This window comes from Heterocephalus glaber, unplaced genomic scaffold, assembly GCF_053883595.1.
Source record: "Heterocephalus glaber isolate CG9 unplaced genomic scaffold, H.glaber_assembly_v1.0 deba00001553, whole genome shotgun sequence".
NCBI classification, from domain to species: Eukaryota; Metazoa; Chordata; class Mammalia; order Rodentia; family Bathyergidae; genus Heterocephalus; species Heterocephalus glaber.
In genome coordinates, this window is record NW_028258344.1 from 4,822,786 (window position 1) to 4,848,169 (window position 25,384).

Genomic DNA, 25,384 nt, shown 5'->3' on the forward strand with positions numbered 1-25,384 from the left:
AAACTTACTACTTTTAAAAATAAACTATTAGGATGAACACTGCAACTTTTATGGAAATCAACTAAAATAAAAGCATGTAAGACTCATCTGTCCAGTATAGTAGCTACTGTAGGAAGGAACTGGGGAGAATATCTATTCTCACAGAGAATTTTGAAAACCAAGCTAGTTACTGAAAACTGTTGTAAAACCTAGGTTTCCTGATAACTTCCTGTGTATCCTACAGCGGTCCTTTAAATGTAAATCCTGCATCTCTATCCTGCTCTATTCTTGAGTAATCCATTAGACTCAGAGTTCTTGTGCTTTCTGACTTTCTCTTTGGTAAAGATTCACACTTTTACTCTTTCTTAAGGATTTCCTCTCTGAACCTATAGCATCTCAAAACTTTTGATTTACATTCTTTGAGGTAACATGATTTCAAAATTGCATGGAAATAAGAATAAAAATACAGTTTTTTCTCTCCTAGAGGTTTAAAATTAAGAATCTATTAGTGCCTTCCTCAAATCACCTTCCACAAGGCCCGGTGATGGGTATCTTATTGTTTTTAATCAAAAGCCAACACCAAATGGGTCTACTAGTATAAGTCAGTGAACAAACGGAAGTTTTTACTCTGGTAGAAGGAGCACAAAGGAAGTCTGTACTCTATTCCCTAGCTGCCTTTACCTGCTCTGTCCTACACTTACTCATCTTTGACTTTTATTACTCTTTCATATGCTTTCCCAACTTATTCAGATAAATTTAACATATATTCATGTACGCATGCACCCACACATACACAGAGTATGAATGTTTTAGTTCGGTACATATATCTGCTCAATTTCCCTATCAAAATTTGTTATTTTAGATTTACAAATATTTTTGCTATAAAATAAACTATTGGCGTGGAAACTTTCTAAAAGTTCCTTCTCAGCCAGTTATAGGCATTTTTTTGTTCTTTGAAAAATGTGTTAGTTTATACTCTAGACTTCTTATCAAGTAACTAAATATTATTTGTTTCAACATGATAGTAACAACCTAATGCAGTAGGGCTAGGGAAGGCTCTGGAACTCAGGGCTGGGAAACAGTCCTGCCTCCCTTTCTGCCTCTCCTCTCTACTCCCAACATACGTCTCCTACCCTCATTGAGAGACTTACAGATCCAACTGTTAGGCCTCCTTTTGGCAGCTGTTCATCAGCCTTCTCTTGAACAACTACAGGGGCAGGAACTTAAGACATTTCCTTCTGTTCTAGTGATTATTTTTCCTACCTCTGTCCTCCAGTTTCTCTTACCTGGCAACATTAAAAGAATATGAAGTTAGGGATTGCATCACCTTTAAAGTCTTTTTTTCATAAAGCAGGTGTCTTCAGATATTTTAAAGTATTCAGCATACAACATCTACTGTTCTTTCTAGATATTTCCAACCTTTGTTTCTCTTCTCAGAATCTGCTTTAGTTTCTATAGAAGACTTCCTTAAAGGCCCAGATTTAAATAGTTCAGATTGACTTTTTCACCATCCTCGCTGTGAACCCTGAGGCAGCTTAAAAAATCAGTTTGAGTCTCTGGTTTGATTGTCATTCAGACAAAAATTTACATGTGTAGATTTTTTGAGACTGTTTAGTAAAGTACGGTATCTGATGTAATGCTTAGGCAGTTGACAACTTATTTGGCTGCTTAGAATTTTTTTCCTTCTCTTTCAATCTTATCTGTGTTCTACATAGCTGTAGTTTTTAGATAAATGGACAAAAGTATTACAATAATGTTGATTCTCAAATATTAATTTTCTAACTGTTGGCTCTTTGGGATCAATTAAAATAACCCACTTTCGTGCCCACTATGAATATACTTGGTACTCTGATTTAAGCCAGACTTCAAGAAGAACTAAAGAGGGAAAATGCATTTGAGTGTTCATTTTATCTAATCGGTAATACTAGGACCAAAAGACTACGTGAAAGTGTTTTTGGACTTGTGAAGAGAAGAGGGTAGGTGTGGACTGTACTAGACAAGCTCCCTAGCTTTGTGAAAAATTAGGTGTTTGAATTCGTCATGTAAACGAATGGAAATTGGACAGGTGGAGGAAAAAGCTTTTCAGGCAGGAAGTTAAGGAGAGGCATAAAACCAGGAATATTCAGACTGTGTAAGCAAGATACTAGTAGGACTGTGTGAACAAGACATTTATTGAATAAAAAAAATTCTCCAAAGACAAATAGTGGTCAGATTCTCAAGTGCTTAGAACTTTAATTCAAGTTATATAGAGATTTTTTGAGTAGTAGCATAATCTGTATGTGGAGGGTAATAGAGGAAAAGAAGTTAAGATTCCTGCCATTTGCCAGCCTGGTACATACAAAAATTGGTGTGAACACAAAGATCCAGGCATACAGGAAAACCACTTTGGGGAAATCTCTTTTTGGCTATTGGAAGTGTGTTTTATGACACAGAATATCAAATTTATTTAATAGTCCTCAGATGGAAAATGAATATCTATGTAAGAATTCTTACACATGTCCCATGATTCTGATTTCAATGCTAAGCATTACTGAAAACGAGTATGCCCATTATCTCTTGAAGCAGATGTGCTTTGTTTTACTTTTTGCTTACCTAGGTATCTTACTGGGTTTTGGGGGGGTTTTGGTACCGGGGATCGAACTCAGGTCCTTGCACTTGTGCAGCAGGTGGTGAAACCACTGAGCTAAATCCCCGGCCCAGTTTTCTGTTTTTTTAAAGAAACAAAAAAGAAATCAGACAACTTAATTGTAACTTGGTAGAAGCAAGACCATCCCTAACCCAGGTTTATCTGTTTTCTGGTGCTATTCACTTAGCTAGTCCTTCTTGTTTTATTAAATGCATTTTTAAAAATATCTTCTGCTACTATCAGAAATTCCATATAATCAAGAATTCTGTCCTGTTTGTTTTTAAGGTTTTAAAATCTCCCCTAACGCTTATAATGAAGAATCAAATACAACATGAATATTCCCTGAGTTAACCTTTATCACAGTATAGTTCATTCAGTCAGAGTTTAGACAGGTTTGTGTTAAAGTACTTTTTTAAAAGCTGGATTATTTTTGCTTTAATATGATTAAGAGAGTTAGTTAACCATTGGACCAGATTTATGCACTTAATTTATGTGAGTTTATTTATAGTTAGAGATGCTATAGAGATCTATAGAGAAGCCATTATTTATTAGGCAATACTTATTTCCAGCCTGCCAGTGCCATTAACAAAGAACGGGCTAGAGTGTGTCATGGTTTTCATACAAGTGAGATCTCAAAAATTTGGAAACTATTCTGAATCTTCACTTATTATAAAAATAATTATATTTAAGATGCATAGCTCCATTCATAGTCTTTGATTAGAAAATGTGGTTTTTGTTTGATTTTTTATTAAGGGGCAAAATGTAGATTTCAATGGATTTAGTATGAAGGGTTCATTGTATAAGCTATTTCCATATTGGAACATGACTTTGGTTCTTTGCAAAAAAATTTTGGGGGAATGGGAAAACATTATAGAAACTTGCTTTTATCCTTTTGATTTTTCCCTTTAGACGCTGAAGTTTTATGTAGTGCTTTTCCTACATGTTTGTTTTAATTCATCCCATGGAATATTCCAAAGAGATTATTTTAAAAGGACTTTTACCTTTGCTTGATGGGTTAGCCATGGGACTGTATGAACTTTATACCTGATTTATTTTGACAGAGTGCTATCTGTTTATGTAAATGATTAAAATGAATCTCTTTAAAGATCTAGTCCTTACCTTTCCCATGCTAAAAAAAATTAGCATACGAATTCCAATTTTGAACTTAGATTTGAAGTTTTTTTGAAAGATATATCTCAATAAATACGTAATTTTATGCCCCCAAGTAATAACCAGTTTCTAAATCCCAAACTTTGTGAAATAAGTTGGCTACTTCCATAGCTTTTTTATATGGTGGCTTTCTTAGTCTCTAATTTAGTGTAAGACATTCTGGGTACTAGAATTGGTTACCAGGAGAGGGTCTGATTGTTAATTTCTGCATAGAAGAAGGTATCCTCATTGAATCTTAGAATGTCTACTTATTTAGGTGGGATGGAGTACTGACCATTTTGTGTATGTAAGTCAGGCATTAGAATTTATTTTTTAATTGAGCATACTTTCTCAAAATGCCGGTGGTATGCCTGACCCAGTGGTAGGCACTTAGGGTGAGTGGTATTGGAAGGAGAAAGTGTAGTCGGAGGGCCAACAACAGCAAGGTATTACAGATGCAAACATTATTAAAATTGGCTTTATGTTTACTTAATTAGAATGTTTTTTCTCAAAGATAGAATACAAGTGATTAAGAATAAGAAAGAACTTTTGATAAGAACTGTCTCAGTTTCAAACTCAGACAAGTAGGCATATCTCTCATCACCCTTTCTTTAAAAAACAGCATGCTGTGTGTCATGTGTTAAATTACCTAATTTTCCATAATTTCTTGTGTCTTATTTCACAAGTGGATATAAAGATGACTTTTACATCCTGTTGGCTTTTGACAAGCGTTATACATCAAATACAGAAAAAATTCATTGTGGAGAAAAAATTATATAAATTAAATTTAGAACCATATTGTTTTTCATAGTAAAATGATTGCTCAAAGAATTCCATCTTAGGACTGTTGAAAGCTCACTACAGTTTATGATATAACTGATAGACTCCACATCCTTGGCCTTCCAACAACCTTTACACCAGCAGATGGTGGGCGTAAAAATGTCATTCATCATTTATTAACAATGGGCTTTATTTATTCTAGTGTCAGCAGCTGCCCCGGGGGAGTAGGTTATTGAATTCAAATGTGAAGCTCTGGGTTATTTGCTTCCTTTCAAATTTGTCTTCAGAGCTTAGTTGCTAGGTGTCCATTCTGTGTTCTAATAATGATTCGTGTATTGTGAAACCATTCAGTTGATTGGGTTGTCAGAGAGTGCCAGAAAGGGTTAGGGGTCTTGTTTGGGGTTGAGGGGTGAGGATTGCAGGAACAGCTGTATGTGCATCCCAGTAGCTTGAGCAGGAGTAATATTATGTAACTTTTCCTTAAAACCGGTCAATTTTCTCTCTATGCTGTCCTTTCCTCCTTGCCTATGTTCCATGTATAAGTAATATAAAAATATAAAGTACATCATTTTAAAGGAAACTTTTCAGCTGTTTTTTTTCTTCATAGGCCGGGCAAGAGTCCTTTCGTTCCATCACAAGATCATATTACAGAGGTGCTGCAGGGGCTTTACTAGTATATGATATTACAAGGTAAATACTTGCCAATTTTTCTTTTATTTTTAAACTTTAAAAATTTTAATTAGTACATATCTGCAGTACATAATGATTACATTCATCCTTGGGAGTTGTTACATGTTCTGCCAGTAGTTCAGTAGTCAGTGCAGACAGTCTTTTTATTTAATGTATAGTTGACAGTAACAAAGTATAACTTTACCTTTATGTCCTAGCTCTTCATCCTTAAAACTATGTGTCTTGAATCAGATTTAAGTATACTACAGAAATATGTGACTGAATTCTTTTTCTTTAATAAGCATCCCAAGTTGATCAATTTGGTAATATTATTTATGCATTATAATTTTCTAAAGTGTGGTTACTTTTAATTTCTAAAGAGAAATATTAGTGAACCCTAAACCCAGATTTTGAATTTGTAATCTGTTTCTCATTACATAAGTGAATATGGCTGAAAATGGTTATTGTTAATGGAATAGTCACTGTTTATTATACACTACTGAGAGAAATACTTTGAAAATAATCAAATCATTATTTGTTTTCAGGAGAGATACATTCAACCACTTGACAACTTGGTTAGAGGATGCCCGCCAGCATTCCAATTCCAACATGGTCATTATGCTTATTGGAAATAAAAGGTAAAAAGACTAATTTAGAGCTTACTTTTCATTACTGATGAACACTGTAGGTTACTATTTATATGACTTTTTCTGGTACATTTGTTTATAGGTAAATTACTGGTTTCTTAAATTTTAAATTTTTGAAAACTCTAAGGTATTTCTAAGGTATTTCTTTTAGTCTTTAAAATATAAGATTTTTGAAATTATTACAACTTGAGATAGTTTTCTTCAAAAGTATGCTTTTTAAAAAAATAATATGAAAGTTTTATCTGATTGCTAATTTAAAATAAAACTCACTATTTATTGGTCAATGGGTAACAACTGTTAAGCATTACTCAAATCTTTTTAATACGTACCAGTAAAAATAAGTATCTCAGAATAATATTATTTCCCATTCTCATGACAGTGTGTATTACATGAATTGATATGATAGATTATTCAGGTAAATTTCTAAAGTTCTAAAACGCTCTTAATATTGGTTAGTAAACATCACATTAATACTTCAAGCTTACCTCCTTATCTTTATATTAGTGTTATCCTGTTAGTTTTTTAATCTTATAGATTATTACAGCAGTACCTCAGTTCATGAATACTTCTGTTTGCAAGCAATTTGGTTCTCAAACAAAAGCTTCCGACACAATTCCTTCAGATATTAAAAGCATAAGAAAATATTGTGAACAGAGTGACTAAATGGAGATGTATACCATATTCATGGATTGGAAAACTAAATATTATTAAGATAACAGTTCTTCCCAAATTTATCTAAAGATTAATTATGATCCCAATCAAAATACCACATGCTCTTTTAAGAGGAGGTAACTATTGATAAACTGGTTTTAAAATTTATATGAAGATGCAAAGGTCATAGGCTAGCCAAAACAGTTTTGATAGGGCCAGGGATGTAGCTCAGTGGCACTGTGCCTGCCTGGCAAGCCCAAGGTCCTGAGTTCTATCCCTGGTTCTGCAAAAAAAAAAAAAAAATTTTTTTTTTTGATAGAGAACAAAATTGGAATTACTGATTTCACTAATTCTGATTTGAAGACTTACTAGGGTATTGGCATATGTACTAGTCAGCTTTCTGTCTCTTAGGAAAAAATACTGAAGAAAAATCAACTTAAAAGGAGGAAAGGTTTATTTTGGCTTACCATTTTAGAGGTTTTAGTTCATAGCTGTCTGGCCCTGTTGCCTTTGGGCCTTTGGCAGCATAATGCATCGTGCAGAGGAAACTGTTCATGGTGGTCAGATAGCAAAGAGAGGAATGAGGCAGTGGCCCCAAAATCCCCTTCAAGGGCAGGCCCCCGGTAACCTAACTTCCTTCCAATTAGCCCCGCCCCCATATCACTACCAGCTGGATACCAAGCCTTCAATATATGAGCTTTTGGAGGCCATTTAAGATCCAAACCATCGCAGCATAGACAGATCAGTGAAACAGAGTAAGAGGTCCAAAAGTAGATCCATATGTACATATGGTCAGTTAATTATTTGACATAAGTGCTAATTCAGTGGGATCAAATCTTTTCATTATATGGTGCGCAACAGTTGAAGAGCCATATATAAAAAAACCTCTACCTTTTAACTTACATAAAAATCAATCCTGAGCAGATCATAGACCGAAAGGTAAAAGCTACAACCTTAAAATAAAATTCAAAAGAAAACACAAACTCTTAGTGACCCCAGTTTTGGTGAACATTTCCTTAATGAGACAAAAACCATAAAAAGAAAAAATTAAGGGCCAGGGATTTAGCTCAGTGGTTCCTCCACCTGCCTCACAAGCTCAAGGACCCTAGTTCTATCCCCAGTACCACCAAAGAAAAAAATTTAATAAATTACACTTCAACAAAATTAAACTTTTGCTCTTTAAAAGCTGCAAAAATGAAAAAGCATGCTACAGGCTGGGAGAAAATATTCACAAAACATACCTCACACAGCAGGTGTATCTAGAATATACGAAGATTTCTCAGTAGTTTGTTATTAATGACAACCCATTTATTAAAAAGGAGCAAAAGATTTGAACTGACAGCTCACTAAAGAAGATACATTGCTTGGTAATCTAAAATGAATACAATCACTTTGAACAATAATTTGTTAGTTTCTTTAGAAATGAAACACATCCACCATAGTACCTAGCCATTTGACTTTTAGATGTCAGCTAAACATAGATTTTCATTTTATTTCATACGTAAAGAATTGGACACAAATGTTTGTAACAACTTTATTTGCAGTTGCCCAAAACTAAAAACAACCCAAATGTCAATAAGCAAATATATGAATAAATAAATTTTGGTACAGTGTTACATGGAATACAACTCAACAATAAAGAACAATAACTAATGGATTGCAATACCAGAATGAATTAATCTCAAAATAATTATGCTGAGTGAAAAACCAAAAAAAGACAACATAAAATCTTAGAAATTGTAGGCTAATCCTGAGTAATAGAAAAGCAGATCATGAGCATAGATGCATACAGTATAGGAAGAGGATGGGTTAAATTATAGTAGGGTTTGAGGAATCTTGGAGAACTGCTATATGTGTCAAAACTCATCAGATTTTATATTTAATTGCAGTTTCATTTCTGTCAATTATATGTCAGTAAAACTATAGAAAGTAAAGTAACAACAACATTATGTTATATAGATTTCATTTGATAGTGTTATTTTAGTAGGACTTGATGTTTGCTATTAAAATATTTACTTAAGTGACATTTGCATTATAAAAAGCCAATTTTTGATTACTTCACTGTAACTAGAAGTATTATCTTGGCATTCACTCAAAGCTAGGTATTCTTTGCTCATTTAAATCATCTCACTTAACCTTCTTTAAAGGTTAAACTATTGGAGGGAAGCTTTAATCTATGTGATGATTGTATTCATTATACCATTCAATGTTCAAAATAATAAGAGGACAATATTTGGAGATTTTTCATACTTTTATTGTGCCGTTTTTTTCCTTGTGCCTGAAACATGATTGGTAAAGGAAAAGGAAAGTGTAGTATATACACACAAATGTTTCTAGTAATTGTAAGCAGTAACCCTTACAAATAGAATTATAGTGAATGGGTAAGAACAGAGAGAAGTAAATGAGGTAATTATTATTGGATGAGGTGAATTGGAATAGACTTCAGAACAGGGAATAAGCAATTTTTGAGTCCAGTACCTTAATAGTGAGGTAGGACAGGATTTGAGAAGAGCAAACCTAGTCAGAGTGACACTTTCTTACTGTGCCATTTAAAATCCAATGTACAGGAAACAGGAAGAGTTTTGAGAGGCATAAGTTTTTAAAATTAAGGATGTAAATATAAACACTAAACAAAAGGGGTATAAAATAAAAGAATGGTTTTAGGAGAGAAACATAAGTAAAGAAAGCAACTTGAATAGGAATCACAGGGTGTGTAGCCAAAAACAACAATTTGATTTTATGCCTGGAAAACTGAGATGATTAATGTTTTTGGAAAGCATCTCTGTATTAGGAGTATATTCAAGTACAGTGATCAGATTTTTATTTGATCTATATTAAGAAATTTTAGGGTTGTACCTATATTTAATATTTACACATGTAACAAAAATTCCATGGATCAATGGATGATACACTCTAGTATTTCCTATTCTATTTTTTTAACAAATTCTGATGGTGACCTACTAAAATGATTTTACAGTTCACTGAGTAGTAACACAGTTTGAAAGATAGTACCCTAAAAAGGCTTTGGCACCTGTACACAAAAAATATAATATTCATTGTAGCATTTTAGTAATGAAAAATTATAAATAATCCTGCTTACTGGAAAAATAAATTATGTTGTATATTCAGTAAAATATAGTACAACAGTAAAAAAATTAAACTAAATCTACATGTATTGTGTGAATAATCTGAAAAACATGTTAACCGGTGGTGCACACCAATAATCCCAGCATTCAGGAGGCTGAGACAGGAGGATCACTGCAAGTTCAAGGCCAGCCTCGGAGTTCAAGGCCAGCTGGAACTATAGTGAGACACTGTCTCAAAAAAAAAAAACAAAGCAAACAAACAAAAACAAAATTAACAAGCTGTAAAACATTAGCTACATCTGAATTTTTTAAAACATGTAAAAAGAATACCGTTGATTATTAAAATGAATGTAAATATAAAAACAAATGAGAATAAAGATACTAAATTCAAAAAGGAAGTTAACCCTTTGAGTAAGAGGGAAGGCAATGGGCTCCCCACAGGTACATGGGAGGCTATTTATTGATTCTGTTTCTTAAAAATGGACTGAAATCTGGCAAAATATGCTAAGGTTAAGTGGAAGTCCTTGGATATTATATCATAAAGTAACATTGTGTAATAATAAAGTTTTACTGTAAAATACACTTGAAAGAAACTGCTACTTTTCCCTAATCCATTTCTAGTGTAGTAAAAATGAGTAGCATGCTTTAATCCAGAATTTCTGGCTTAAGACTTTTGTATGTCTCTACTCTTCCCCTGAGTAGCTTTAGTTTATGAAGAAGAAACTTGAGAATTAAACAAACTGAGATTAGTGATCTGATTATTGTTTCTTTAGCATTTTGTATTTTGCTAAACAATTTCCTATTGTGGAACTTTGGTTGTGTTTGTTTGCTTGCTTGCTTGCTTGTTTGTTTTGTTCTGTGTGTGGAACGGGGGGAGACTGGGGATCGATCCCAAGGCCACTCTTACTACTAAGCTACGTCATCACCACCACCACCCTGTTTTTTTTTTGAGACAGGGTCTTACTAAGTTACCCAGGCAAGGACTTAAACTTACAATCTTCCATGTGCTACCATACCATCCTATAACTTGTGTTTTAATTACATTCAGCCTGGCCAACAGATGTGACTAATCTAGTCCTACTCTTTCAAGTTGTTATGTTCAGGCCAGATGTGGAGCACACACTTGTAATCCCAGCGTTCTGGGAGGTTGAAGCAGGAACATTTCAAGTTTGAGTCCAGCCTGGGTAACTTGGCAAGACCCTGACTGAAAATAAAAAAATACAGCTCAATAGAAAAACCCTGGGTGCAGTCCCCAGTACAGAGGCAGGGGGATGTATTTTCAGCAAAATCATTTTACCACTATGTTCAAAGAACAGGGTACTAAAGACTCCCTCTGGGTTACTGCTGATTTTGGAATCTTCTGCTGGTTTGCTCATTCTTTTAAAGGCGATGTATTTCAAATATTTTGACCATTATGATGTTCTGAATAATGCACTTAATTATGTGTTGAAAGAATGGTCATCATGACTCTGAATCCCATGGTTTGCTTTCTGCAAATGCTGCTATTTATACATGTTTGCTAGTAACCTGACCCTTTCTCTCCCATATGTAGTGATTTAGAATCTAGAAGAGAAGTAAAAAAAGAAGAAGGTGAAGCTTTCGCACGAGAACATGGACTTATCTTTATGGAAACTTCTGCTAAGACTGCTTCCAATGTAGAAGAGGTAAATAATAGGACCTTTTGAATGTTCATCATCTTTTCACTTAATAGAAATGTTTCATATACCTTAGCATTTATTGGTGTTTATTTCCTAAGTTATTAGTCTGTGATAGTTTTTGAATATCATAAATTAGAAAATTTATTCCTTTCGAAGTACCTTTTTAATGTTCAGCTGCCAGACTCTTAAATTATATTCGGAGTCTTCTCTTGAAGCCTACATTCATCACATCTATGTATATTATTGCTATGTAACATATAAAGCATGTCAATTCTGCCTTTAATAGAGGAAGTGCACATCTCAATCATTTGCATTGATTAACTTTAACTATTGGACATTTTCTGAACATGATGTATTTTTATTCTGTATGTATTTGGATATAATGTTCACACGTAGATGATTAGACAGTTAATCCTCTCTAAGATAAATAAAAGAGATGATTCATCAAAAATAAGAAATGAGGCTAAGAAAACAAGTAGTTTCCTCAAAGCAATGCTTAATTTTCACCTTCTGGTTAAGAATACCTTATAAAAGCAGGTGCAGAAAGGAGTTCTAGAAAACAAATGATTGAAAAATCTCATTCTAAGGATTAGTAGATGATAGGATCCAAGGGAGCATCTAACACTGTACCTTCAACATAGTAAATACTTGTTACCTATTTATTAAGAGTAATATTTGGAGCTCTTCTAATTAATTCTTAAGACCTGAAATCAACTATAGTAATTCTTCAACACTGGTGTTTTCACTGAAGATATATTTCTTAGGTAAAATATCACATTAATCTGTACTTAATGAGGTATTCTATGATTATTTTGACTACATGCTCTAATGTTTGCCAAAAATTATAGCTCGATAACGTATAACAATTTTTCACTTCAGAGCATACTCAGTAAGAAATGCATCCCACCCTTTCGTCCAACTTCAGCTAGACATAAAACGCTACGTGTTTCAGAGAGATGCTCCTCTTACAAGTGTTGCATTTACGGAGATCAGTGTGTTGGGGTAGGGTTCAAGACATCTGAAACATACCCTTATTAATTAGTAACAGTGTATATCTTTTTATTTTAAGAAGCATGAATTCAAAATTGTATGCATTTTTAAAAATATACTATGAAGGGCCGGGGATCTAGCTCATTTGTTCTGCTGCCTGCTTCGCAAGCCCAAGGTCCCGAGTTCGATCCCTGGTACCGAAAAAATAATTAAATTTTAAAATAAATAAATATGTGTGTGTGTATACACACATATATATACATACACATATATGTATATGAAGTCAGATAGTAAAGCATTAACCATTGGAAGATAATCTTTCATTTCTAATTCTATCTCTAATACCTTTGTGTTACTTTTTCTTAATAGTAGTTATATATTTGTAAACAGTAAATTATTGTTGGCCTTTTGGCTAAACATTTAAAGGAATGTAGTACTACTCGTGAGTGTTTTCACAGCACTCATTACAAAAATTCTGTTAAAAAAAATTTGTTTACGGGCCAGGGATTTAGCTCAGTGGCACCTCACCTGCTTGGCAAGCACAAGGTCCTGAGTTCGATTCCCAGTAGCACCCCCCCCAAAAGCAAAAGTTTCAGCAAAAGAATTATAAGAGGCAAATTGTAGTACAGACAAGGCCAGGTTTGAGAACCCTACTGCATATAATCAATCCTGAAACTATCACAGAAGCAGCATCAAGAAACCCTGATCACAGAGATATGGGTTTCTTAAGGGGCTTCCCTGAGAAAACACGCATTTTGTCAAGGACCAGCAACAACAAGGAAATATACTAAGGCTCTGAACCCCTTCATTATGTTCAAAAGGATTAAGCTCAAAATCCCAAAGTATGTGAGCTACAAATTCAGTCAGCTTGTCTACATCACCCATTCCAGAGTTGGCAAGTCCTTCTGCATGCGTAGGGAAGGATCTTAGCTCTAGCTTCAGCTCCAACTCTGGTTCAGGTTCCCAACAGTCCCCAGGTTCCATAGTAAAGCATCTGTCTACCAACTTGAGGAAGAAGGGCTGGCATGACCCCTAGACTGTCATCTGAATAGGCTAATGGTCGTCCTTGGAATGTAATACCGAGGTTCTGTTGTTTGTGCAAACCAACCTGAGGCAGGACACACACCCCATAAAAAGAACCAAATAAAAATGTTAGAACTGAAAATAACAATAACTGAAACTAAAAACTCAAGTGATGAACTCAGCAGCAAAAGGGAACAGAGGAAAGAATAGTAAGCTAGATAATAAAACAGTAGAAGCCACCCTTTCTAAACTGTAGAGAAGGGATTGGGATGTGACTGAGTTGTGTATCATTTTCCTAGTGTTCATAAACCCCTAGTTTTGATCCCCAGTACTGTAAAATACAAAAATGAATAATACTGAACTGTAGAGAGAAAATAGACTGAAAACAAGAAGTGAATATAGCACCTTAGGGACTTGGAGTATTGTAACATATGCTATTATGTGATGTGTCATCAGTCTTAGAAAGCTTTGAAAAAATATTCAGAAGTAATGGGCTGAAAACTTCCTAGATGTGGTTAATAAAAACAGAAAAAAGGTGGGGAGGAAAAGGAGGCAGGCACCTACCAATCCGAGTTGAGGCAACCCCAAACAGGATAAATCCACAAAACCAACCTCTATATGGTCAAATTTCTGAAAGAGGAAGATAAGGGGGGAAAAAAAAACTTGAACAAGAAACAGCACCCTACCTATAGGAAAAAAAAAAATTCATCAGATATTTCATCCAAAACCTTGGAGGCCAGAAGGAAGTAGCAAGCATTTTTGCAAGAGCTGGAAGATAAGAATTGTCAGCCCGGAACCTCATACTCTGCCACAGATCTTTCAGGAATGAAGGAGAAATAACAGCATTATCAAATAAAGGAAAACTATGAGAATTTTCAGTAGCAAATCTACCATATGAGAATGGTTAAAGGAAATTAATACATTTGCGCTGGCTTGAACTACCAGTGGTACATACATGACTGTTCCATTGGGAGGCTTCTACCACTGGCAGTAGAAGTGGTACAGTCATGCATGTACCATCAGTGGTTCAAGCTACCAGGCAGCAAGATAGGAATTACAGCTGTGTAATGAACATGTTAATGGAAATGAAATGATAAAAGAAAGAAATCTTGGAGCACTATACTAGAAAAAATGAGTAAAATATAGACAAATTTTGATTCCTAATTATATTTGGTAGTTGAAGTAAAAATTGTATTAATGTCTGATGTGATTATAAGTGTACATAGAGAAAAATATTGTAAACCAAAGAGGATGAAGGGATGTCAAGACCGGTCAAGTTTTTACACTTCATTTGGTTTGTTAAAATGACAACAGTAGCCAGATACGGTGGCACATACCTGTAATCCTAGCACTCAGGAGGTTGAGGCAAGAGGATCACCCTGAGTTCAAGGCCACCCTGAACTACATAGCAAGTCAATCAGTGTAGTAGACTGTGATAAGCTATATCTTGTGTGTATGCACTGATACGTATGTACACATGCAAATTATGTGGTGCTACTACTTAAAAAGCTGTAAGGAGACTGACAATAAAAACAAGATGAATCAATTAGGAATACTAACAAATATTTAGCTCACCAGAAAACATGGGAAAGAAAACAAAGTAAAAAGACAAATGCAAGGTTTCACTTGTCAATAATTACCTGTAATATAAATGATCTAATTACACCAATCAAAAGGCACATTGGCAGAGGATTAGATAAAGTGACGCAGCCATAAAGTGCCTGCAGGAGACTCATGTCAAATGTAACGGTACAGCCAGGTTGGAAATAAAATGATGGGAAAAGATAATATATAAACATTAGTCAAAAGAAAGCAGGACTGGCTATATTAATATCAAAGTGTGCTTAAGAGAGAAAAAATAGGAACAATAGGTTACTCCACAATGATAAAAGAATCATTTCACCAGGAAGGTATAACAATCCTAAATGTTTATCTGCCAGATACAGAGCTGTGACATATGTGAAACAAAAACTAATAGAATTGAAAGAATTAATAGAATTGAAATAGACAAGTCTAAAATTATGGCTGGAGACATCATTAGTTATTAGAACATGTACCAAGACTGCATCCTGAGCCAATAAAAACCTCAGAAGATTTAAATTATTTAAAGTCATACAGAGTATATTCTCTAGTCTCAGTGGAAATAAGCTAAAAACAAGCAACAGATAACTGCAAAAATCTACAAGCTCTTGGAAATTAATACACTTCTGATCTGTGTCAAACAGGAAGTCTCAAAGAAAAACACTTTGAACTGAATGAAAATTAAAATACAGCACATCAGTTTAGGGGACATAGTTAAAGCAGCTGCCTAAGAGGGAATGGTATAGCATTAAATAGCCACAGTAGAAAGAAAGAAAAGTTTCAAGTCAATAATCTTAATTCCTGCCCCAAGAACTGAACACAAAATAAAATCCAAAATAGAAAAATTAGAAGAAATCAATGAAATTAAAAACAAAAATCACGCTATCTGCTTCACAAGCTCAAGGTCCTGAGTTCAATCTCTGGTACCAAAAAAAAAAAAAAAAAAAATTAGTGAGACAGAGCTGAGTTTTTAAAACATCAGTAGGGCCAGGGATTTAGCTCATTTAGCTCATAGGGCCACGGATTTAGTTCCGCCGCCTGCCTCACAAGCGCAAGGACCTGAGTTTGATCCCCAGTACCAAAAAAAATAAATAAATAAAACATCAATAAAACTGACAGACTTCAAGCAAGACTGACAAAGAAGGTACAGATTACCAGTATCAATAACAAAACAAAGATTCACTGTAGATCCTGCAGACAATAAGTGAAATGTTATAAACAGCTCTACCCATGTAAATATAATTTAGATGAATTTGATCTATTTCTCACAAACACCAACTACTACAACCCATTCAGTGTGAAAACTTTTATTTTTTCCACCCAGTAAGACTAATTTTTCATAAATCTGTATATGGACAGACTCCAGAATAGGAGTCCAGCCCAACAACTTCATTAAGGACAGTTTCCTTACATCCTGTTCCACTGTGTTCAGCCTGTCGGTCCTTCGATCACAAGGTAGCCAGAGTTGCTGAGGCATCCCCTGTCATACTGTAACATCAAGACACTTAAATATGGGTTTGTGAATTCCAGAACAGAGAAAATAATTGAGCTAATCCAGACTTCTGACTTCTTTAATGGAATTATCCAATCCTTATGAAACAAAAGTAGGTAAGAATTGTTGAACAGTGAGTGTTTTTGCCAGATCTAGTTTCTTTTCTTTTTTTTTTTTTTTCTTTCTCTCCCGTAGAGGGTCTCACTAATTTGCCCCAGCTGGCCTGACTTGTGCTCCTCTTGCGTCGGCCTTCCAACTGTGTGGCTTTACAGGCATGTGCCACAATGCCTAGCCAGATCCAGAATTTCTTGACTATTTTTCATTATGATTAATTTCAGTAGGCTAAATGTAAAGGAGTTTGTTAAGAAAACCAATGGCTAGGTAAATGAAAAGCTACATGGGTTAAGATATAGGAGGAAGGGTATAGAGTTTGCATGCTCTCTCCAGGCTCAACACTTTTCAGGAACCTTAAAGTGTTCAGCTACTTGGAAACCCTTGAAATAATTAATTTGAATTGCCCTATAAACTGTTAAGGACTTTGAGTTCATAGTTTTAAAACTTCTCCAAAAAAGAAATCTCTGGGTCTAGAAAGTTTCACCTAAGAATTCTACCAAATGTTGCAGGAAGGAATGAATACCAAGTCTAGACCGCCTTTTCCAGAAAATACAAGATATAGAACACTTACCTGTATGTCTTATGAAATGAATATTGACCCAGCACTGAAACCAAAGACAGTACAAAAAAGGAAAGGAACAGACCAGTAGCTTGTATGGATATATAAACAAAAATCTTCCACAAAACCCCAGAAAATAGAATTTCAGTGTATATACAGGTATATATGTATGAATGTATGTATAAAATATATACATCATAGCTAAAATATGCAAAGCTTCTATATTCCAAGTATGGAAAAGCTTGTTCAGTATTTAAAAGATGAATCAGGCTAATCCAGCTGTGGTGATGCATACATGTAATCCCAGTTACTTAGGAGGCTGAAGCAGGAGGAGGGTGAGGCAGGAGGATCGCAAGTTGAAGGCTAGGCTGAGAAACTTAGCACGGTCCTGTCGTGGAAAAAAAATTTTTAAAGGGCTCAAATTACCTATTCTGTTGTTTGAAAAATACTTTAACATGTTTATGTTCATTTGTTTCATTTATGACATTATTTTACTTCATTGAAAATAAAGTTTTGTTTATTTTTTAATTAATTTTATTGGTACATTTTAGGTATACAATATAATGACATTCAACATTGGAAATTTGCACCTTTACATAATCTCTCTTAGTTCTTATTTTTTCCCCATTTCCCTGCCCTCCCTTCAACCTCTCCATCCTTCCCTATTTACAGAAGTTTTGTTTATTATCTGTTTCTTCTTTGTAAGAATCTTTTTGGTCTTTCTCTTGTACTCTGAGTAACTGCTTTGGAGATAATGATACACAGTGTATTAACTATTATTATTCTCCTACTATTTTGCTATGAAATTTTGTTTTTTGTTTTTTCATAAAATTAAACGTAGAAAGTGGGGGGTAGAAAAATGGGCTCCATGGTAGAGCACTTGATAGCACATGGAAGGCCATTGGTTCAGTCCTCAATACTGCCCCCCTTCAAATCAATGTAATACACCATTTTAATACTGTAAAGAAAAACATAATCATAGCGATGGATGCATTAAAATTATATAATAAAATTAACACCCATGCACTTTTTTAAAACTCAGAAGAAAAAGAATTGAGGACTTCCTAAACTACTTGAAGTACAAAAGGAACACACAGATCCCAAATGCAATAATAGTGGGTGATTTTAATACTTCACTCTCACCAACAGACAGGTCATCCAAACAAAAAAACATCTTTTTAATTACATATGCCATACATCAGATGGACTAACGGGTGTCTGCAGAGCTTACAATCCAACAACTACAGAATATACATTCTTAGCAGCTCATGGAATGCTCTTATATTTTAGGCCATAAGGCAAGCCTTAACAAATACCAAAGGGGAAAAGAAACCTGAAATAATTCCTTGTGCCTTACCAGTTTATAATGGAATAAAACTAGAAATCAATAGGAAAAAATAAACCCATAAACTCTACAGATACATAAAGAATGAACATTTACTTTTGAAAGATCAGTTGGGTCAGTGACAAAATCAGGAAAGAAACTAAAAAATTCCAAGAATCAAATAAAATACAACATACTAGAATCTCTGGGATCCAGCAAAGAGGGAAGTATATAGCTAGGAGTTTCTACACCCAAAATCAGAGAGCTCTCAAATAAATAACTGCATATCTTGAGGTCTTTCAAATCCAGCAGAAAGAAAGAAATAATAAAGATCAGAACTAAAATCACACACACAGAAACACACATACATATGTATTATTCAGTCATCAAGAACCATCTTTTGTCTTCTGCAGGAAAATGGATTTGGAGATCATCATATTGAGCAAAATAAGCCACATTCAGACAAATACTGCGTCTTCTCTTTAATATGAGGAATCTAAAAAAGTTGACATGAAAGTAGAAAGGAGACTTTAAAAAAGGGGAAAGAATAAAGTGGAGTGAGTAGAAATGTATGGGAGGGTAAAGGTGGCATTGCTAGGATACAAATATATGCATTGAAACCCCATTTTTTTTCACCATCGCTGTACTAGGCCAGGCCTAATCCAGATGAGTTAGGTTAGATCCCTGTCCTGATCCTCTAAGGGTAATATTCTCAAGCTGTTTTGCTTGGGTTTTTGCTCCAAGAGGCATGTGTGTCTGAATGGCAGTTGGGACCATCATCCAAGCTGGTTCTGGTCTTAGTTCTCCATGTTGCCTCCCTGACAATCTTGTCTCAAACAAATTTCCTTCCCATCTTAGACTATTTGGGTTGGATCCAGGGAGTTTCCTGTCTTCTAGCTTCACAGGGAGAATTTCTTTGTGTATGTGTTGTGTGGTAAGTTTCTAAAGTAACTCCCGAGGCTGGTGAACGGGCAGTACTTACTGTGCCGCCAGCACCCTTTTCAGGATTGCCACACCTGTGGTTTCCCATCTCAACGCTTTGAGCTCTGTGCCCTTCACTGGGGTGAAGGCCGTAAGTAAAAACATATTTTAAAAAGAAACCCAATATTTTGTAAAATAGGCACTTATAATAAAAGGGAAAAAAGTTACCTAAAATAAGAATTGTATTAAACCTTTATATCAGTTTATGAGGGCCGGGGATTTAGCTTAGTAGTTCTGGCGCCTGCCTCGCAAGCGCAAGGTCCTGAGTTCGATCCCCGGTACCAAAAAAAAAAAACCACACACTTAATTTATGAAGTATCTTTACAAGGTTGAGTAGTTTAGTGAACAAATTTTTACTTTTTTCATCAGTGTGTGAAGCTTTTGGCATATGCCCTGTACGTGTTATTTTTACATGTACATCTATTCCATTTTGGTTTTGTGTGCTTATAAATGGAACAGTATTTTGAATTTTGGTATTCTGTTTTCGTTGTTAGCATCAGAAATACAATGAATTTTTAGATGTTTATCTTGTATTCTGCAATCTTGTTGACCTGCCTTTTAAGTTATGGGGTTGTTTTTTATATCTTCTTATTCCTTTTACCAATATATAGTGGTAGCCATTTTGCATCTTCTAATTTTGTCTTGAAATCTGCTTTGTCAGAAATGAGTATAACTATTTCGACTTGCTTTTGAGTTTCATTTGTATGGAATATTGTTTTCTGTCCTTTTGCCTTCAGTCTCTGTATGTCTTTCCTAGTGAGATGTGTTTCTTGCAGACAACAAAAAGTTGGGTTTTGTTTCTTAATCCATATGAGTGTAATCCATTTACATTCAAAGTTATAATAGAAAGGTCTGTACTAATTCCTATCATTTTGTTGTCTTTCTCACATTTGAATTTGTTCTTGTTTTGTTTTGTTTTTCTTTTTTTGAGACAGGATCCCACTATGTAGTTCAGGCTGGCCTTGAACTCACTGTGTAGCCCAGGCTAGCCTTGAACTCCAGGCTATCCTCCTGCCTCAGCCTCCTGAGTATTGGGATTACAGCCCTGCGCCACCACGCCTGGCTGAGTCTGTTCTTAATAGCTTATCTACTCTTACTCTTCTGTGTGTAGGATTCCTTTAAGTATCCTTTGCAGTGCTGGCTTGGTGGTCTAAATTTCTTTAGTTTATGCTTATTTTAGAAGATTCGATTTTGAAGACTGGTTTTGCTGGATATAATAACCTAGGTTGGCAGTTATTTTCTTTCATTGCTTGACATACATCATTCCATACCCTCCAGGCCTTTAGGGTTTCTTCAGTAAAGTCTGTGGTTATTCTGATGGATATACCTTTGTCATTGTCTTGATGTTTCTTTCTTGGAGCCTTCAATATTCTTTCCTTGTTCTTCACCCTTGACATTTTAATTATAATTGACATGGAGTTCTTTTATGGTCATGCCTGTTTAGTATTCTAAATGCCTCCTGTATCTGGCTATCTGTATCTTTCCTAAGATTTGGGAGGTTTTCTTTTATTATTTCAACAAGTACATTTTCTGTACCATTAGTCTTTACCTTAATGCTCTCTTCTACACCAAAAATTTGTAGTTTGGTCTTTTAACCGTATTCTTGAGTTCTTAGATGCTTTGTTTCTAATTTCATGTGTGTGTTTGCCATTAATATAATCTGCATATAATAATTCTTCAACCTTTCTTAAATCCCTGAAATTCTGTCTTCTGCTTCGTCCTGCCTATTGGTAAAATTTCCCATTGAATTTGTCGTATTTAACTTACTGTACTTTTCATTTCTGGAATTTATTTGTTCTTCAGAGTCTCTCTCTGAATTGCTCCTGTTGTGCAGTCAGTAGTATGTTATCTGCCTCAGGGCTGTATTTACTCCAGTGGCTTTTAGTGTTTGTGCCCTTCTGTGTATCCCAAGCTACTTCTACTTCCCACTAGCTTTGCACCTTGTGGGGTCATGAGGTGCCCCACTTGATCCAGAGACCTCTCTGTTCGTGCACATGCACATAGGGACATGGGACACATCTAAGCAAGATGTATCCCTGATTACATTGGCATGTGAGAAAGGCAAACAGACCACTGAGCTCTGTGGTACAGAGAGACAATGAAGGGAGCCAGGAAATCTGTAGTGTTCCATTCCAGCATTTTCTGACCCAGCCACCTCAGAAAGCCACATATGGGGGCCGGGGATTTAGCTCAGTGGTTCCGCCACCTGCCTCGAAAGCGCAAGGTCCTGAGTTCAATCCCCCCTACTGAAAAAAAAAAAAAGAAAACCACATATGATAGGCCTGGCTCCTTACCACAGAGGGCTGTGCTACCAACTTGTATGTCCTCCACAATCTGAACCTCCCAGCAGCTTAACTTCTGAGGGGATTTTCAATTAGCCCTCCCTCCTTCCAGAACTGTCTCCTGTAGCTGTCTCTTCCCCAGTCACTGCAACAGGGTGACCCCAGAGGCCCTAAAGTGGGGCTGTTCTATTATTTCTGATTCCTAGAGTAGCTCAGTCTTAAAACAATAAACCCCTTCTCAAAATGGCTCCTATTTACACCATTCCTAAATATGGTAGGTGCAGTAGATTGCTTTTCTAGAGGGGCAGCCTGCCAGTAGTCACTTTCAGAGTATTTGGACTCTACAGTGATGGTAGGTGTTTCCTATGGCTAACACTGCAAGTCTTTTTTTAATCACTGGAGCTGCTGTACATCTCCAGACTTATCTTGTGTTTGCCCCACATACACACCAGCTGGGGTTAATGTTCCAGACTGCTTCGTTCTCTTGTCTACGTTTTCTTGTTTCTCCATGATTTTTTGCTGTTTTGCCAGTGCTTTGCTTTCTTCTTGCTAAGTAGTTACTTTCCAGGTGTCTCAATTCCAGTTCTCCAAGAGGACAGCTTTAACATTATTCTTATGAAACAAAATTTTAGTAATTTTTCTATAGACGTTTTCAGTGTTATTATAAAATACATGGAAAGGCAAAAGAGCTAGAGTAGCTAAAACTGAAAAATAAAATGAGATGAGTCACTCTTGTTTGATTTAAGTTTTACATAGCCACAGTCATGCGGGATGTTGGTGAAAGGATGGACACATATATCAGCGGAACAGAATAAATAGTGCAGAAACCCATTCACAAGGATGCACAACGGATTTTTTTTTTTTGGTACTGGGGATTGAACTCAGGACCTTGCGCTTGCGAGGCAGGCGAAGGATGCACAACTGATTTTTAACAAAGATGCAAAAGTAATTCGGTGGAGGAAGATTGACTTTTTAACAAATGATACTCAAGAAATTAAAAATCCACAGGCAGCAAGAAATGACATTCAACCTAAGTTGCACAGCTGATACAAAAACTTAAGTGAGAATGGATCATGTAGTGAAGTATAAAACATGAAGCTATTTTTCTTTTTGGGAAAATAAATACCAGTGAAAGTCTTTGGAACTGGTACGTAGGTTTCCTGTTATCAAAAGAATGATTCATAAAAGGAAAAATTAAGAAATTCAACTTCAGTAACTTTTACTCTGTGAAAGACTCTTGTATAGCTGGAAAGACCAGTCTATTAACAAAATATTTACAAACTACCTACCTAACAAAGGACTAGCACCTAGAATATAAAATCTCAAAACTTTATAGTAAAAAAAAAAAAATCCACTTAGAAAATGAGCAGAAGAGCCTGAGAGACATTTCATCAAAGAGGATACAAATAGCAAATAAGCACTTGAAAAGATACTCAGCATCACTAGCTGTTAAGGAGATGTGAATTAAAACTTCAGCAAGATATCACTGCACACCTATCAGAATAGCTAAATTTTAAAATATTAACACGAAATGCTAGTGAAGATGTCAGAAAATTCAAATATTGCTGGTAGAGATGTAAAATGATACAGCCACTCTGGAAGACAATTTTGCATTGTTTTTAAACACTATCCAACTATGAGTGTCTTTACAGGTATGATCAAAAATTTGATGAGTGCCACTGCCAGGTGCCATCCAGTGTATGTAAAGATATCACACTGTGTAACAGCTGATTACATACCATGTATTCCTCTCTCAAACTTTGCTTATTTGTGGGACCAGGGATTTAGCTCAGTGGTGCCACTGCCTGCCTTGCAAGCACATGGTCCTGAGTTCAATCCCTGGTACCAAAAAATATATATTTTTTTTTTTGCTTACTTGTAACTTCATGGTAACATTTAGGTTATAGGAAAAAGTACAAACACTACTCTTTTCTTAAACTCAGAATACCTCATATGGTTATTTTTAATTGTCTTTTAGAGCAATGCTTCTCAAATATTAATGTGCATAACAGATCACCTAAGAATCCTATTAAAATACAGGTTCTAATTCATAAGTCCATAGTGTGGCCTGCAAACCTGCATTTGTAACCAGCCTTCTACTACTGCTGATCCATGATCACTCTCCGAAGAGCCATGCGGGTTATTACCTAACAGAAAAATCTGGCTGAGTACTCTCCTCCCAGTCTCTCTAACACATTATTGCTCAAACCTCATGATCTTCATCCCTTCCTTCTCTCGATTCTTGGTGCCCAGTTTATAATGATAATCAAGTTTTGACCGTTTTTAAAAACTTGTCGTTCCAATCTTCCTGGATTTCAGCTTCCATTGAAACCTATCTCCATTTCCTCATTATTTCTCTACACCTCAGTCCATTATTTGACTTCCTCCACCATGTCAAAAGTCTTCCTAGATCTCATAATACCACACCTAACAAGTGCTTTTCTGTTTTTACCTTAAACAGTCTCCAAGATACTTGATACTTAATGACTGTTCCTTTTTCTGGTACCTGGGATTGAACTCAGGACCTCACACTTGCCAGGCAGGTACTGTGCCGCTGAGCTACATCCCAGGCCCTTGAATGGCTTTTTTTGGTTTTTGGTTTTGGGGTGGTTTTTTTTGGTATCAGGGATCGAACTCGAGACCTGCCGCTTGTGAGACTGGTGGTGGAACCACTGAGCTAAATCCCCGGCCCTTGAATGTTCTTTTATAGACAGTTTCCTCAGCTTTCTGACACTGTTTCCCCATGCCCCGCTAGGCTTCTCCAGACTTCTTTACTGGTTCTTTTTGCTAGGTTGAATTGCCATCTAAACCCATGACTTCAGATACCCTTCAGCTCCCCTTCAGCTCCACAGTAACAGCTGCTGCGTAGACAGATCTGCATGAGCGTGTGTTTAGACCTTTCCAGTCAAACACCTCTGCACTGAAATGACCGCCCTTTACTACTCTTGTGTGGTCATCTTTCGTATTCTGTATGTTCTCTTTTCCTTATCCCTTCACCTTGATTTATTCCGTTTAATATATATCACTTTCACCAGCTGCCTTATTGTTTCTTCTATTAAATATCTCTTCAAATTGCCCTCAGTCATAATTGCCTCCTAATTGGACTTCCTCTCCATTTTTCAGTCCTTTACTTTATTATCTATGAGATCTTTCTAAAAATGAAGATTAAATGTCACTGTCCAGTTTCATTAAAACCACACGTGGTTCCCCACAGTTTCAGCATCACTCTCCTTAGGTTGGCAGACAGAGCTTTTTGATTGCCAACCCCTGTATTTTGCCCTTCATATTAAACTGAGTGTTGATCAGCTGTATTTATTCCCTTCCTTGCCAAAAAGTATTCTCACTTGAAATGCTTCTCCATCCTACGAGATCCTTGGAGGACTTGGTCAGGTCTGATAGCTCTTCTGGAGTGCCTTCCCTGACACTCTCCCTGTGAGCCCTCTCTCCCACTGGCCACTGCACATACATAGTCTGACATTGCAAGGTCTGTACTCATTCCTGGGTTATCCTAGGAATGAACTCATCTGTTTCTCATGTCAGCCCACCATAGGGACAGAGTTCTGTTAAGACACAAACTTACCTTTTCACCTCTGCATCCCCAATACTTAACAATACTTAATACTTAGCACATCCCCAGTACTTAGTACCTCGCCCGAATAGTAGCTAACAAGTTTGGCCGATGAAGTATTTGCCCCAACCCTGCTTCTCTTCCTTCAGTTTTTCCTTAGGTTATGCTTTGTTGCATGTAGGTGGAAGTTGGTCTTGAATCTTATCTTTATCTTCAGTATTCTTT

At 35.8% G+C, this 25,384-nt stretch overlaps 1 protein-coding gene across 2 annotated transcripts in view; it reads left to right on the forward strand.

The window, feature by feature from the left end:
• The window catches only part of Rab2a (RAB2A, member RAS oncogene family), an 83,696-nt gene that overhangs the window by 36,952 nt on the left and 21,360 nt on the right, over window positions 1-25,384 (forward strand). For both annotated transcript variants that reach the window (XM_004842144.4, XM_087190354.1), the window contains 3 exons: window positions 5,142-5,224; window positions 5,749-5,841; window positions 11,140-11,251. In XM_004842144.4, the coding sequence (XP_004842201.1) occupies window positions 5,142-5,224; window positions 5,749-5,841; window positions 11,140-11,251 (288 nt within the window). The remainder of the gene's footprint in view (window positions 1-5,141; window positions 5,225-5,748; window positions 5,842-11,139; window positions 11,252-25,384) is intronic.